At 38.1% G+C, this 15,000-nt stretch overlaps 1 protein-coding gene across 2 annotated transcripts in view; it reads right to left on the minus strand.

The window, feature by feature from the left end:
- Positions 1 to 431: 431 nt before the first annotated feature.
- The window catches only part of lrrn2 (leucine rich repeat neuronal 2), a 54,285-nt gene continuing 39,716 nt past the window's right edge, over positions 432 to 15,000 (minus strand). Inside the window, exons 2-3 of one of the 2 annotated variants that reach the window (XM_027144166.2) lie at positions 14,417 to 14,553; positions 432 to 4,528 (exon numbers count right to left, since the gene is read on the minus strand). In XM_027144166.2, the coding sequence (XP_026999967.1) occupies positions 2,162 to 4,300 (2,139 nt within the window). In that variant the 5' untranslated portion in view covers positions 4,301 to 4,528; positions 14,417 to 14,553 and the 3' untranslated portion in view covers positions 432 to 2,161. The remainder of the gene's footprint in view (positions 4,529 to 14,416; positions 14,554 to 15,000) is intronic. The other variant, XM_027144165.2, reaches the window with a different exon arrangement.

Genomic DNA, 15,000 nt, shown 5'->3' on the forward strand with positions numbered 1-15,000 from the left:
TTAGAAAGACAAGAAAAGTATTTAACCAGACACTGCTGTAAATCCCACGTGGTGGATGAGTTATCACAAGCACATTTTAACTTGCAAAGGAAAGTGAGATATCACATTAATTGTGGTATGCTTGAAGAAACTGGATGTGATGAGGACTGTTATAGTGGATGAATGTTGCCGAGAAGAGAAGCATTACCCACCTCAGGATCCGTGAGATCTGTAAAAAGCTACGAGCTATTCTGCAAATGAATATTTATGCTCATTATAATTGAAAGTAAAATTGCTCCAGGAACAATTTCACTGATGTGCAAATGGCAAGTAACTTGAAGCCCACAACCCTGACTTTGTATACGCTCAGGTTTGATTTAAAGGTTTGATTTGCACTTGTTCTCAGATTGAATAAATTCTCAAACCACGACCAATTAATCAAGACACTGACATCAGTCTAAAATGGTTTAATAATACCTCAAAATAGAATTTAACACACAGCCTTCTTAATAATTTCTGAAAGGGAAGCTGAACACAGACAGGAAATTCAGGGTGATTTAGTGTATGTACAGATTTGAGGTGATAGAAAGTAAGAGCCAACGAATTATATCAAATGGAAAAGAAATAGTAGGGGAAAGAGAGACAGTTTAGTTAGAGCAAGAGAAATTCTGTAACATGAGGACACATCAACTACAATCTGACAAAAAACTCAAACAAAACAGCAATTTTTTTTTACCATAAATGACACTGTAGAAAATGGGGATCCCCATAGTAGAGAAGTGAGAAGAGCAAAGCTCACAATCCTTAGAGCTGACAATCCTGTTAACAAATGACCAAGTCCTTTGGCCCTGGTAAGGTTTCTTCCAGTGTTAATGCCATTTTGTCGATGCAGGGTCGCTGACTTAAAAAGTCAGACAGCAAGCTGTTGAGTAAGAAAGACATTTTGTACTCAAGTGGTCCCTTCCTTCAAGTGTGTCCCTGCTAGCAGTATCCAGTCTTTCCATTGTATTTGCAAAAGAGAGAGAGAGAGAGAGAGAGAGAGAGAGAGAGAGAGAGAGAGAGAAAAGAGAGAACCGCCTCTTTTCTTTTTTAAACAATAGGACATGTTTCATTCATTGTACTCAGCATGTTGGCAAGAATGAATACCCCTCATAGAGTCCTGGGGCTTTTCCTTCTGTCCCCATGCATAAAATATATGAAGCTGGCACAATGAAGCTGTTCAGGGCTGAATGTCACTTGATAATCAGTCTTTTGGCAGATTGCTTTCAAAATTTTTGTTTGGTTTTGAGTGAGATAAAGAGAAAATCCATAGCCAAACAGAGCCCTGATTCACACGTAATACTGTGTCCTTGGTCATATATTGAAGTATCCATCATTTAAAAGACAAACACACACGCGCACACACATACACACAAACACACACACTAAGACAAAGATACCTCTTGATAGCTTGGACGTCATATTGTGTGCTGATTATGGCCCATAATATCAAAGAGAAATACTTGATGTACAGTTATGCAACATATTAAAAATACCCTTCTGTATTTTACATATTCTTACATATTCTTTCAGTACCTATGCTTAGACCTGTTTATTTGAAAAAGAGTATTAGTTTAAAAAATAGAAAAGTAACATTTAACTCTTTAACAACTCGCACAAGGAGAATATGATTCTTCAAAACAAAGAAACAAACAAACAAAAACAAAACAAAAACACCAGTTTTCTTCCAAATTGTCACAAAATCGAAAGTTAAATTTCACAGAATTTCTTTGCCTGTTGGTCAACTCTGTCTCCAGCAATACGAAAAATATGTGATTATTTCATATCACCTTGCAACTTTCATGTAAAGTTCATGCAGCTTTCAAAGTTTCAAGCTTCTTGCAAACATTTGATAGTGCTCACTTACAGCTGCTCTGTTTTCTCAGTATATATTGTACGTGATTACATGTAAAATGCTTTCACTATACATATATGTTCTGTATCGTTTCCATTATAAAATAAATACAAATGAAATCTCTTATTATGACACTACTGTTTTAATTGGGACACTTGTAATCTTGCGAAAAAAAGGATATGGTTTTGTTCAGTGGTCTGTTAATGTGGACCATGAGCTGTAATTTGAGTACAAAGTTTGTACGGCTTCTCTGACATAATCCCTTTCAGCTGTTGAACAACATGTATCTTAAAATTTCTCTTTCTCAGTACCTGGAACATCTTGTGCTGGCTTAGCATCGCTTAGCACCTTTCCACCACCCTCTGAGAGTTTATCCTGGTCCTGCTGAAGTGAAACTGGTGCCATGAAAGCCATTGCTTCCTGGGTCAAAATGGTAGAATGGGTTTTTTCAAACTCTTTCCAGTCATACATTGTCCTCAACTGACAAGCTCTGACTGCCAACACGATCATGGAAAAAGCTGATAAACTCAGTAGGATTGCATGGGTGAAGTCTGCCCAAAGATGTAGTATAAACTCCTCTTTAGTCCTGAGGTGGACACATGAGGTGTCATTTGACCCCATATGCAGACAGACCTTGTAATGGGTTCCTGGTTGGAGACGGGATAGGTTGAAGCCCCTAGTGCCAGCAAGTATTCTGATGCTATGCTTTTGGTGGTCTTCCAGGCTTCCATTTGCTATCCAAGAGATTCGTGCAGTAGGGATGTTGTGACCCGTATGCCAAGACAGTAAAGCATATCTTTCTGTAACATCATGGACCTGCAGGCTGTCTTCATTTATTTGATTGGTTGTTATTTGTGCCTTGCCAGATCCCTCCACTTTTAGTGTTAGACTCTTTGTGTCAGCTCCAACTAGATTCTGTGCGACACAAGTGTAGATACCAGCCTCCTCAGCGGTGACTCCAAATATTTCCAAAGTGCCCTCAGTTAAAACCTGGTAACGTCCATACCTTGTTGAAGGAGTTAATCTCAAACCTTTTGGAATGACCCAGTAAATACTTGGTTCTGGTTCTGCCAGTGCTCGGCAATGCAGGGCTATGTTGTCCCCAGGTCTCAGTTGAATGTAAGAAGGGAACATGTTTGGGGCAATCAAAGGGAGGCAGCTATCTGCCATCTCCCTGAAGGAGACTTCTTTCACTCGTCTTGCTTTTAACTCTGGTGGGTCTGAGCAGAATGTGGACTGTGGTTCAATGAAACGAACTGGCTTGTCATCCTCTGCTCCTACCCAGCGAATAAGGCAGTCACAGCGAATGGGATTGGTGTGTAGACTGATCTCCTGTAAGCTTGGCAGAGACTGCACAGTCTGACGATGCAGAGCACTCAAGGCGTTACTGTTGAGCATCAAGCTCTCCATACGTGGTAGCTTCTGGAAAGCCTGAGGGTGAATGAAAGACAGTCGTGGATTGTTTGTGATTTCTAGTTTTGTTAGTTCAGGGAGGTTTTCCATTGCTGATTGCTCAATGGACACCAGATCCTCCATGTTGTTTAAGCCAAGCTCCTTCAGGTGAAGCATGTCCCTGAAGTCGCCTTTCTGCACCAGCTGAATTGGGTTCTTGTTAAGATCCAGAAATTTCAAGCCTGGTAGCTTCTGAAGTGCCTCTTTTGGGACCTTGGTCAGGTTGTTGTCATAGAAGCTAATGCTCTCCAGGTTCAAAAGTCCTTCTAGAGCACGCTCTGAGACCTCACGTAAGCCCATACCTGCCAACACTAGGCTGCGCAAGGATCCAAGAGGTTTGAAGTTGAGCTCTTGGATAGTGTCTACTGGATTTCCACCTGTCATGAGTACTTCGAGTTGAGGCAGAGAATGGAACCAGCGCCTGTCAATTATCATTAGGTGGTTAGAGTTGAGATGAAGCCTCAAAAGGTTACCTAAACCTTTGAAAGCTCCTGGCGAAATACTTCTGAGCCTATTATGATTGAGATACAATTCCTGAAGGTTAGGCAGTCCAGAGAAAGCTGCTTCAGGCAGGTGCCTCAGCTGATTCTCTTCCATGTGTAGGCTTAGAACAGCTGGCAGGTCAGTAATTTTCAAGTTACAGGTGCTGAGGAAACTGTTGTGGGAGAGATCCAGCTCAGTTAGATTTACAAGACCCTCGAGTTCACTTTGGTCCACTGAACTGATGAGGTTGCTCTGCAGCCTTAATGTTTGTGTCTCTGGAGGGAGTGATGTAGGCAACTGAGTGAGGAGCAGGTCATTGCAGTCAACAGTTGGAGCCTCTCTATACACAGACTGTGGTGAGTACCAGGGTTTGATCTGGCATACACACTGGTGAGGACAGGGTACCTTCCAGGGGATTGAGTGAATAACCAAGGAGCTGGCAACCCCAAGCAGGAGATGAATAAGCACAAAGACCATTGTAATCACACTCATTTTTTAAAAAAGATTGGTTATTTGGTTATATCTGCCAAAATTTACTTGGTGTTTGCAAAATTAAATTTCGTGTGTTTCATCTTTTCCAGTCTTCTATCAAAGAATGACTTGTTTTGATGTTCTGGAGAGGGACACACTAAGATGGTTTTGGGTCTTCACTCATTTCCTCGTTCTTACATCCTTGTGCAGTGGAGCTTTCAGGATTACTTCAGAGCTTCAGGGGCAGACCTGACAATGAGAAAATAAATGCAGTTAGAGATGTCAGGATTCATATATAATACCATATATAGGAGCAATACTTTTCAATTGTTCTTGCTAGTTGTTCAGTGAAAATCTGTGCATGTGTTAGAGGCTATTAACTGTTACTTTCATTTAACTCACAGTTTCAAAGACAGTTCTCTCCTTGCTAAAATTCAAAAGCATTTTCACTAACACCTTAACACATCTTCATCTTGTAAATCCCTCAAAGATTATCTCAAAATTTGTTGAGGGATATCACAATACAGTCTGACTGAATTCCTAATCCCAGCTGCAGGATTAACGCTGTGGAAATGTAAAAGGACTAAAAGCTTCTGTTCATTATTGCCGGATACCATCTGGGCCTTACACTAGCATAGGATTGAGCCCTTAGGATAAAGCTATGGAAGATCCATATTGTCCCACAAGGTGTTCATTTATTGTATATTGTAGCTCAGTAACCAGAAAATTATGTCATTTATGTTGATTTGACCCCAAGAGCCATAAAACATTTTATGGGATAAACAAGGATATAGCTTTCTTTTCTGTGTTTTCTTTCTTTATTCGTTTTTTTTTTTTCAGAAAGAAATTCTGTATATTTATGAATAAAAATGTGTTTTTATCCTTTCTTATTGGTGTTTTTCCCCCCTAAAATTGCACCAGACTCTTAGGTGCCCAGGCATAACTGCACTGCAGCTAAGTGGCAGATTGGCAAAGGCTCTTTACTTGCTCTGATTATTGTATCCACCACCCTCCCCCCTCTTCTCCTTCCTCCTGCCTTGCTGATCCATCCTTCTTCTGAATGCCCAATTACTCCTAATGTACTCCCTGTCTCTCTTCTCCAGTTCACCAGAGAGCTACCTGATGGCGCTGAGACCATTTGTTCTCCTTCAGACACGCACACACCTACACACACACACATGCAGAAGAAGCAACAGCATGATCTTGCGCTAACAACACATCGCCCATTCCAGCAAGCAGAGAGCATGCTGTGCCACAAAGCTCGTTTACAACGTGTCAACTTTACATGCAGAAGCTTGGCCCCAGGTTCCACTTCATCAAACCATCCTGAATGGCTGGGCTGTGTACCAATGATCCCACTCCTCTGTGCTAACAAGGCGTGAGGGTGCTTTGAGCACTTTTGATGAATGCAGATGTGTTGTGTCTTGTGTGTGTATCACAAATAGCCCACGCCTCCAATTTGAAATCTTGTTACCAGTAAATTTCCAATTTTAATTAGTTCACAAAGAAATGGACTTAAAATGTCCCCCTAATGATGTGACTGTGTGTTTTGTATGTTGATTAATGGATGAATTGGTTCTTAACAAGCAAAAACAGCATTTATTGTTCATGATTACTGTATATCTAGACACACATTATTGTCTTGTTTTTTTTGGTAATGGTTTAACAAGAATAGCCTTAAGCAGCCTCAAGGTAAATATTTATTTATACATGAGAAATCACTTTGCCTGCAAAAATTAAAAGACCTGATTACAGCTCCTGAGTAGTGCAGTACAAGTGTTCACCTATTTGTCTGTAGATTACAGGTTTGAACCTCTTGTGAAGGCAGTGGTTTTGGGATGTAGTGTCTCTACTCTGTCTTCGTACACAAATACTCAGCTTTGTGATGAAATACTCTCAGTCACTTGTAGCAATAGCAATCTTATAGACAAGAATGAGCTCATGCATGCAAAATGGGGTAGATAGCACTTTACTCTGAGTGTGTCACACTGCTCTGTGACACCACATGGGAAGCTATTTGAAAAGTTGCAGATGGTAGAAACACCCTCAACACCTTGGCCAGCTGGGAACTGCTGTATAATTGTGGAGACTTTACTCAAGTGCAGGAACTGGCCAAGACTAAATTAAGAATCATGTTTGAAATCTGATGTATGAATTCATCTATACTTGGGGAGATGAATAGAAATCTGAGCATTTTTTGTTTTGAATTATGTAAAAAAAATATGAAATGTATGAGACGTTATGAACTGAATGTAGATCAAACCAGATTCTCTAGAGCTGTGAGGCAAAAGCGAGAGATGGAAGAATGAAAAAGAGATTCTCATTTGAGATTATTACTGACAGCCACTTTCGGTTCTGGAGCAGAATAATGATCAAGAATGCCACTGGTTCACAATAGTATTCTTTTGGACACAATGGCTCATGCAGTTGGGTACATTTTCCTCTTTTGCAGACAAAGACTGCCATAGAGATATAAAAATCAAATTTTAAAGTTTCATTAGTGCATTTCCTTATGTCCTTGCCTGTTGAAACCTCTCATCATACGGAATGTTCTGGCGATGATATTGTACATTGTATTTTTAATCTGCTTTTCTGAAGCTCTGAAAGATGTGTAAGCTATTAAATGAAACCCATTGGATGAAATCAGGTTTATGTACTCGTTTCAGTCAACAATATAATGCCATCTTATCCTTTATTTTTATTTCAAGCCTTTCTCTCAACTTTTACGCTCACGTAATTATAATTTATTGTTCTTATTCAGTAATCCAAGCTACATCACTAGCAATAAGGCAACTGATTCCATTTTATATACTTTTTAAAGGAGCTTTCATTCTTCAACAAGCCAGTTTTATGAAACAAAGTGTGCAGTGATAAATGGTTTACTGGTGAGCTGAATTGACTAGAATTTATATTTCACAGAATGTGGCTTGAGGTTATTAAATAAAAGAGAATGCTTGAATCAATGTTGAATCCATAAGTTTTTTTTTTTTTTTTTTTGCAATGAAAAGTTGTAAGTAGGCTTTTCCCCCTCTGGTGCTTTTAATAAAGAATGTTTTGTGGTGTAAAGAAGCTCAAAAGGTTTAATTAATGACAAAGACCAAAGAGCTTGTTTGTATAGATATATAGTATTAACCACTGATCATGGAAATTCAATAGAATGTTACTTGTATAGTGCTTTTCACAATGGGCAGTGTCTCAAAGCAGCTTTACAGAAAAATAAAAATTACAAGGTTTAAATTTATATGTATCCCTAATAAGCAAGCCAGAGGCAACAGCAGCAAGGAAAAACTCCCTGAGACAAGATGAAGGAGCCACCTACAGAGACACATTTTGATGTACCAAAAAACAGTGTAATTATAAATAATGTCCTTTTTACCACTGTTAATAGTCAAGTGGAAACGTGTAACATGGAGCTTTTGAGGAACTTCTGAGTTCCATTATAAATTGAACTCTAATTCCTTCTTGACAAAGCCATCAAATGTTCAATGATGGAGACCAAAGCACAAAACCAGCCACTACAACAGCAGTTCAAAGCTGAAATCCCCTGCAAATGTATCAATAATAATCCAGGTATATGTTGAATATAGATTTAACTTGTATTCTGCCTGGACAGTTAGTCCACTGACCCAGGCTCAGTGTATTAAATCTGTAAAATGAAAAATATTCAAATATATTACAAATGTTTAAGAAAACTGACCTATAGGAACTCTTTACAACCATAGTGAGTTGCAGAATGTCCACATCAATATTCAATATGTTGTGCATTCTGAGATGCTTTTCTGTTCACCACAGCTGTAAGGCGTAGTTATGCGAGTTACAGTAGCCTTCTTATCAGTTCAAACCAGATCCACTGGTTTGCACATTGCACCTCTATTCCATATTTGTATATGGAGCATCTCTCTATCATTTCATTGTTCTTATTGGGTAATCCAAGCCATATGGTACCAACCATGCCACAGTCAAAGTCACCAAGATCTTATTCTTTTCTTCATTTAAACAGTAACTGAAACTCTTGACTGGTAATTGCATGCATTTTTGGACTGCACTGTTGCTACATGATTAGATTTTAAAATAAACAGATTCTCATTGGTTTCTCCAGACACAAGGCTCCCTTTTGCTCTCAATTACTTATGACCCTGATTGATTTTACTCTGACCTCTGCACCAGCATCTGACAGTGCTGCTACTCCGTCCTCCTTTTCTTCCCTTCTCTTTCTGAAATCCTGTCTGACCCACCTGTGCTCAAAGCGAACGTTTGTGCACTTGCAGTGATTTTACACAGGGAGCATTGGGCCAGGGGTGATGGCCTGTAAAACAGTATTGACCAGACTGCTCTTACAGTCTGTAATGGGTTTATAATGGACAGATAAAATTTTATTTAGTTAGTTATTTATTTTTATTGTTATTATTATTATTATTTTTAAATACTCCATGCTATTTTTGCAGCAGACCTATTGCATACTTCCAAATAACCCTTGCTCTGCCCTTGGTGTGTGGATTAGTTCCAGCTATGGTAAACATACACACATGGATTTAGGCATATACAAGCTTGTTACAGGCCAGAGGTGAGATTGTAAATACACACTGCAAACTGCTGACACAAAGAAGCCAGCGTTGAATAATAAATAGCTAAAAATCACCTAAATGATTTTATTTATTGGGGGATTTTATTTCCCAAACGCTATGTTTATTTTGATTTGACAGTGATGAAAACTTATTCAAACTTACATCATAAAATAAAATAGATTCTGTCTGTTATTTTGAAGACAAATATGAGATTTTTAATCTACTTTTCTTGCTCTTCATAACATTGTAATATGTTTGGTATATTGTACAAACTTCATATCAAATAGACCCTTCACTAAATTGTATGGGAGATATGAGCTGACAAAGGTCTTAAACTTGATGATAGACCAATTATCGGATGAGACACAATGCTGGACAGATTACCAGCATTTAAAAAAGAAAGCGTTGTAAATATAAGTTAAACTCTGACAGTGCTTTATAAGAATTTTTTATCTGTCATTCAAAAAATGCTGTCACTTTGAAGATTATTAAAAATTTTTGTGTGTTTGAGGTCTGTCTGTGAACAGGACCCTCAATTTGCCATCTGTATTGTTAAATCAGTTCACTGGTATATGTGACATTGTTAAATATTAACTGATTAAAAAAAAAAACAACATTTGCAAATATCCAATAAAGTATTTGGTAATTTACTTGTAGCTCAATAAAATGGAGAACATCAAAGTAGATGGTAGATTAAAGATAAAAATAGTCTATAATAGACTGTAAAACATTGCAAATTTTCTCTTTCTTAAGACAGTGTAAGGGCAAGTGAGCACCAGATAGGTCTTAGAGCACTAGCTACTGTAGCAGATCATTAAATAAGCACTCCTAAGCTCTAATACTTCACTAGTTATTACATATTTTTACATCTCACTGACTTGCATTTGGTTGCTAGAGCTTTGCGCATATGTGCACATACCTGGTAGATTAATAAAAAGCAAAATACAGACTAACAAAATGTCCTACATAATGAAGATCAGAAGCTATTATCACAACTACACGTACATTCAAAGTACACAGCGGAATGTGGTAGCTTAGTGGTTAAGGCAATGGACTACCAATTAGAAGGTCATGAGTTCAAATCCCAGGTTCACCAAGCTTGCACTGCTGGCTAACCATCAATTGCTCATGAAATGAGATAAAACATAAGTTTCTCTGTGTAATGGTGTCTGCCAAATGCTGTAAATGAAAGAGTGTTTTCTCTCCATTTCAAGAAAACATTCATGAAAGGTAGACTATTGGTAATTTTATTGGTATTGGTATCATTGTAAGCTAATAATATAAGGTAAATCTATGGGATTTGCATCTGGTGCTGCTATTATGTGCTTTTTATAAGTCACAATGTCACTTTTGATAGTCAGGTTTAATAGTACTGTATGTATACTAATGAAACATAAAAATAAAATAAGAAACCACTAGAATGGAAAAAGACTAGCCGTATAGGTTATATACTTTTACAGAAACTAAATTTATTTGTAAATTTGTTTTGTGCCCTCTGGCCACTAATACAGATTGTGCACTGAGGCATTGCAATAGCAATCAACGGAAAGGTCATTGGGTGCACTTTTATATAATGAGGTCTAGGTGGAACAATTCCCCATCGGGTCACCTTTAAAAAGCTCTTAATTCAACACTTAGGACTCTGCAAGAAAGAACAATAGTTCCTTATGTGTCCATATTGCAAAAGGTGATTTTTTTAAACAAATATTACTGTTATATCAAAAATCCTGTGGTGTAAATGCTAAGCTAGATCACAATATGTTTTCTTTTTAATAATCTACAAGTTACTTGTACTGTCTATATGGTGGGGGGTTTCAATTAATATCATCATTGTTGAAAACATTTTTGAAAACTTCCAAGAATATAATTGTGTGCATCCAACTTTGTAGCAACAGTTTGTGGAAGAATCACATTGGGTGCGAGGTCACGTGTACACAATCCTTTGGTCTTCGGTCTCTACCTATAGCATTCATACACTCTAAATGTAAGTGAGTATGAGTATCGATTTTATACTTAATAAAGTGCAATTACTACATCCATCATAAAGTACGTCTATAATAAATGAACGAATCATGTCATGTGAATCACATTTGAATCATGTAAAAATTGCGTGTAAATAATAAACCAAAATAAATGTGTGGAAAGATGTAGAAGATGTAGAAAATCATTCTGTGAGGTGTCCTCATGTGGTAATTCCTCATATTTTATTATGTAAATATGCAATGGCTGTTTTTACTCCATGTAGGTGTGCAGTGGAGAAGTGAATGGTTTACTGGCTCCACCAAATGGCTGCTTTTAAATCAAAGTGACATGGCAGAACACATATCAGTCACAACTTAAGGCTATGTGCCTAAGGAATTTGCATTAGGAAGATACTGTCTGATGACAGTATTTTTTTTTTCTTTTTGTGCATTTTTGTAAATGCACATGAAGTCACAACACTGAACCTGTGTGATAGATATGAACTTCATTATTCTGATTAGTTATTCTTTTTGTCCTGCTGCTACTGCAGCACCCTAGCCACCTCTTTGTCCTGGGAGAATCACTGTGTATTATGCTCACCTTCTCAAAGTATATTGACCTTTATAATAATTGGATGTGTCCTGCGGCATGAGCGCCCAGGGAATTGATGGCAGCTTGTCAGAGAGAAGAAAAAAGGCTGAGGATTATGGAATTATATATGCTCTTCACAGTTTGAAAGGCACTATAATCATATCCATTAGCAGATTGGCTTTTGTGCTTTAAAAGCATTGTGTCCTATATGCAAAAATAAGTTGCGATATTCCTCTTGTTTTCTCTTTCTCACGCACATTCGCAAACACAAACACACACACACACACACACACACACACACACACACACACACACACACACACACACACACACACACACACACACACACTCACAGTGAGCCTCTGCATAGCTGCCGTCATTTATTCCTTGGAAGGAGCTATTGCAGTGGTTGCTGCAGAGTTGCCATGGTGATCTGCCTCCGTGTTTCACAAGGTCAGTAGGAAAGTTGAGAGAGCTCTGCTGTTTTCTCATACACACTCAGTGCTCATGCACTGCCATATGGCTAAATGGGTTTCTGTTTTTGTTCTCCCTGCCCTGGTATTTTAATGGATGGGGTGGGATTATGTAAGCTGCTTTTCTTTGTTATTTTTCATCCATCTTATATGGCAACAGACCATTTGTAGTTGGATGCAATTCTGTATTGCAACTATAGCCTTCACTTCTGTCTTTCAGCCTTGCATATGTATTCATGCCCCTTGAACTTTTCCAATATTTTGTAGTGTTACAACCTGCAACAGTTTAGTTGCAAGCATGTCATCCCTCCCACACAGACAACATGGCCAATTTTGCTCAAACATGGAATTACATTACGTTACAAGGACAAAGGTTTGTGGGGACCTGACCATCATGCTCTAATCTGAACTAATTTTTAATGACATTGTGGAGAAACACTCTGAAACAAATTGTAAAAAGCAATTAAAGCAAGCTGTCATTATAGAGTCAAGAAAAAGTATACATGACTCAGGCGTGACTCAGTCACACAGAACCTCTGCACCACTGAGGTTCAATCACTGTGAAAGGGTTTGGCGGTTACGTGCTGATTGAATTTTATTTGTAGCAAAAAGAAGTGACTCATTTCTTGACAGAAATACTCTGCACTATTTACACATGATGGAGTTTTGTGTACAGAGCTTCTGTGCCGGCTTGTATGTTGGTGATATTTGGTCTCTCAACGCACAAAATAAAACCTGGCTTGGCTTGAAACATTGTGAAGGTCTTCCAAATGCTTCATTCCAGTTTTCATGCTGAAATTCTAAAAAAAAAAAAAATTATTTATTTATTTATTTTTTCATGAACAGCAAATCCTTTATTAGTGGTTTACTATTTGGTTTTAATTTTTTTTTTTTTTTACATACTATTTTTCCAGGAAAATCCTGGAGTCTTTCTTTGCCATATATATGCATACCTATTATCCTTTATTATTACATTTTCTCTATTTTCCTGTAGGTATTTTTAATTTTGTATGCTAATTTGCTGCTAATCGATGCTGAGGAAGCTACACTTCTACACTTTGTTTTAGGGATTTTATACTTCTAGTCCCGTGAACACAAAAGCATTTATGCAATGCTTTTGTATTCAGTGGCTGTGATAGCACATAATACCCCAGAGTATACAGGAACACATTATACACCTGGAATAAGTCTGAGGAAAATCCACTTTAAAATCAAATTCTCTCTTGAGATTCCCTTATCCATGCTTCTCAGACATTCAGTTCTAACTTGTAATAGATGGAAACGAATGGAGAGCAGGTAATATCTATCGCTAATGGAAGGAACACAGCAAATTAACAACAAGCACTTTACGTGGCAGATACAAGCCAATGCACAGCAGTTAGACGGCAGTGCTAAATTGCACCATTTCCGAACCTTCACAAGTTGTTGACACTTTCATTTGTTAGGAAGTTAGACTTGTTAGGAGCCACCAGTTATGGTTACCATAGTTATAGTTATCAAAATCATTGACAGATCTTCAGGAAGGCAGAAGGTCTGGACTACATATCAGCTTTTATTGCCCAAGGACCTGATTGTCATGTAAAACAAATGATAAAATCAAGGTTTGTTCTGTTCAGTGTCATGTTCAGGGGCATGAAAATGTAAAGTCAATGTTACTACAAAAAACAAACAAACCACAAGTCAATTGTTTAAGAAAGTCGTGCGAATTAAACAGCTTGTACTGTGAACTTGAACTTCATATCATTTGGAAAATCCATCATAAGCACTCACTGGCACATTTGTAAACACAACTGCTTCATCATGGTGCAACTGCTTTGTTTCTAGGCGGATTTAAAAAAAAAAAGGCCACACATACAACCGTCCCATAGAATTCAATTAATCAGATGATGACTTTGAAACTTTTCCAATTTTGTTTGCTATATGTATCAGATGATCAGCCGATGGTTTGACATATGAGACTGAGCCTATTTTTACCAAAACCTCCAACTCTGACCCCTGCTGGTCAATTCGTTGACTGCAAGACACAACGCATCTAGAGAGTGACCTTATATCATACCATTCTCAATAACACTGACACAGGTTTGCCTGTGGAACCGGTATTCATCTTCATTAACTGAAGGTTTTAAGCATCACTGTCAGTGCTTGCTCCCATGTGATCAGGGTTGCTATCTCTGGCCCTGTCTGCACCAATCTCTACCATCTCTCTTGCAATCCCAGCCATTCCTCTTTAGCTCAGAAGAAGCTCAATCAGACCATCACCTGAGGGAAATGCGCCTGAAATTGACATGGACTTTAAACTACAGGAAACTAGGCCGAAGAAGAGATTAAAAAAAAAGGAGAAAAGCTATCAGATGTAAAGATTGAGCAGCCATATAAACCCGAATAGCCGATTTACAGCAGTGCGTCAATGTAAACAAGGTCTCTTTTATGTAAGTATAATGATCCCTGGTTTCCTTGTAAAGCTCTGGAGTTGAGTCCGCTGATACAGCTGTCTGTAAGCTATAGATATAGTTAGCAGATGGGTGCTAATACAAATCTAGATCTACCTTGGTCCTGTGTCCTTTCTTCATTGAAGACAGGTATTGAAGATGTATCTGGTGCTACTGTATACAGTCTGTTAGGAAGCCAGCTCTTGATATTTAGGCTACATCCAGGAACGCAATGTCTGTTTGTCCAGTCGATACTATAACAAAAGGAAAGTCTTTATTGTACATTAAATACTTGCTGCAGATTGGACACTGCATATAACTATGACAAGGAAAATGAATTAGATAATTAACTTATGAGAAATCCAGATTTCTTTAAGTGATATTCAGATGTTGGGGTCAAGATGGCTTAGGGCTTTGGGGGTTCATTTTCTATGTTCTTCTCGTGTTTCAGGGTTTTCTCTGTGTACTTTCTTTCAATTTGTTCCCAGTCCGAAGACATGTGCTGGAGGCTGACTGGCATCTCTCTTTTATTGCTAATTGTTTGTGTTGTGTGAGTGTGTGTGCAATTGTGCCCCTGGGATAGGCACCAAGTTCTTAGTGACCTTCTGTAGGATAAGCGCTAAAGATAATGGATGAAAGGACGGATAGACTGTAATAAAGTGATCACAAATTCAAATTCATTCAATGGAAAGCTGATCAAA

The sequence above is a fragment of the Tachysurus fulvidraco genome, chromosome 2 (assembly GCF_022655615.1).
Source record: "Tachysurus fulvidraco isolate hzauxx_2018 chromosome 2, HZAU_PFXX_2.0, whole genome shotgun sequence".
In the NCBI taxonomy this organism is placed as follows: Eukaryota; Metazoa; Chordata; class Actinopteri; order Siluriformes; family Bagridae; genus Tachysurus; species Tachysurus fulvidraco.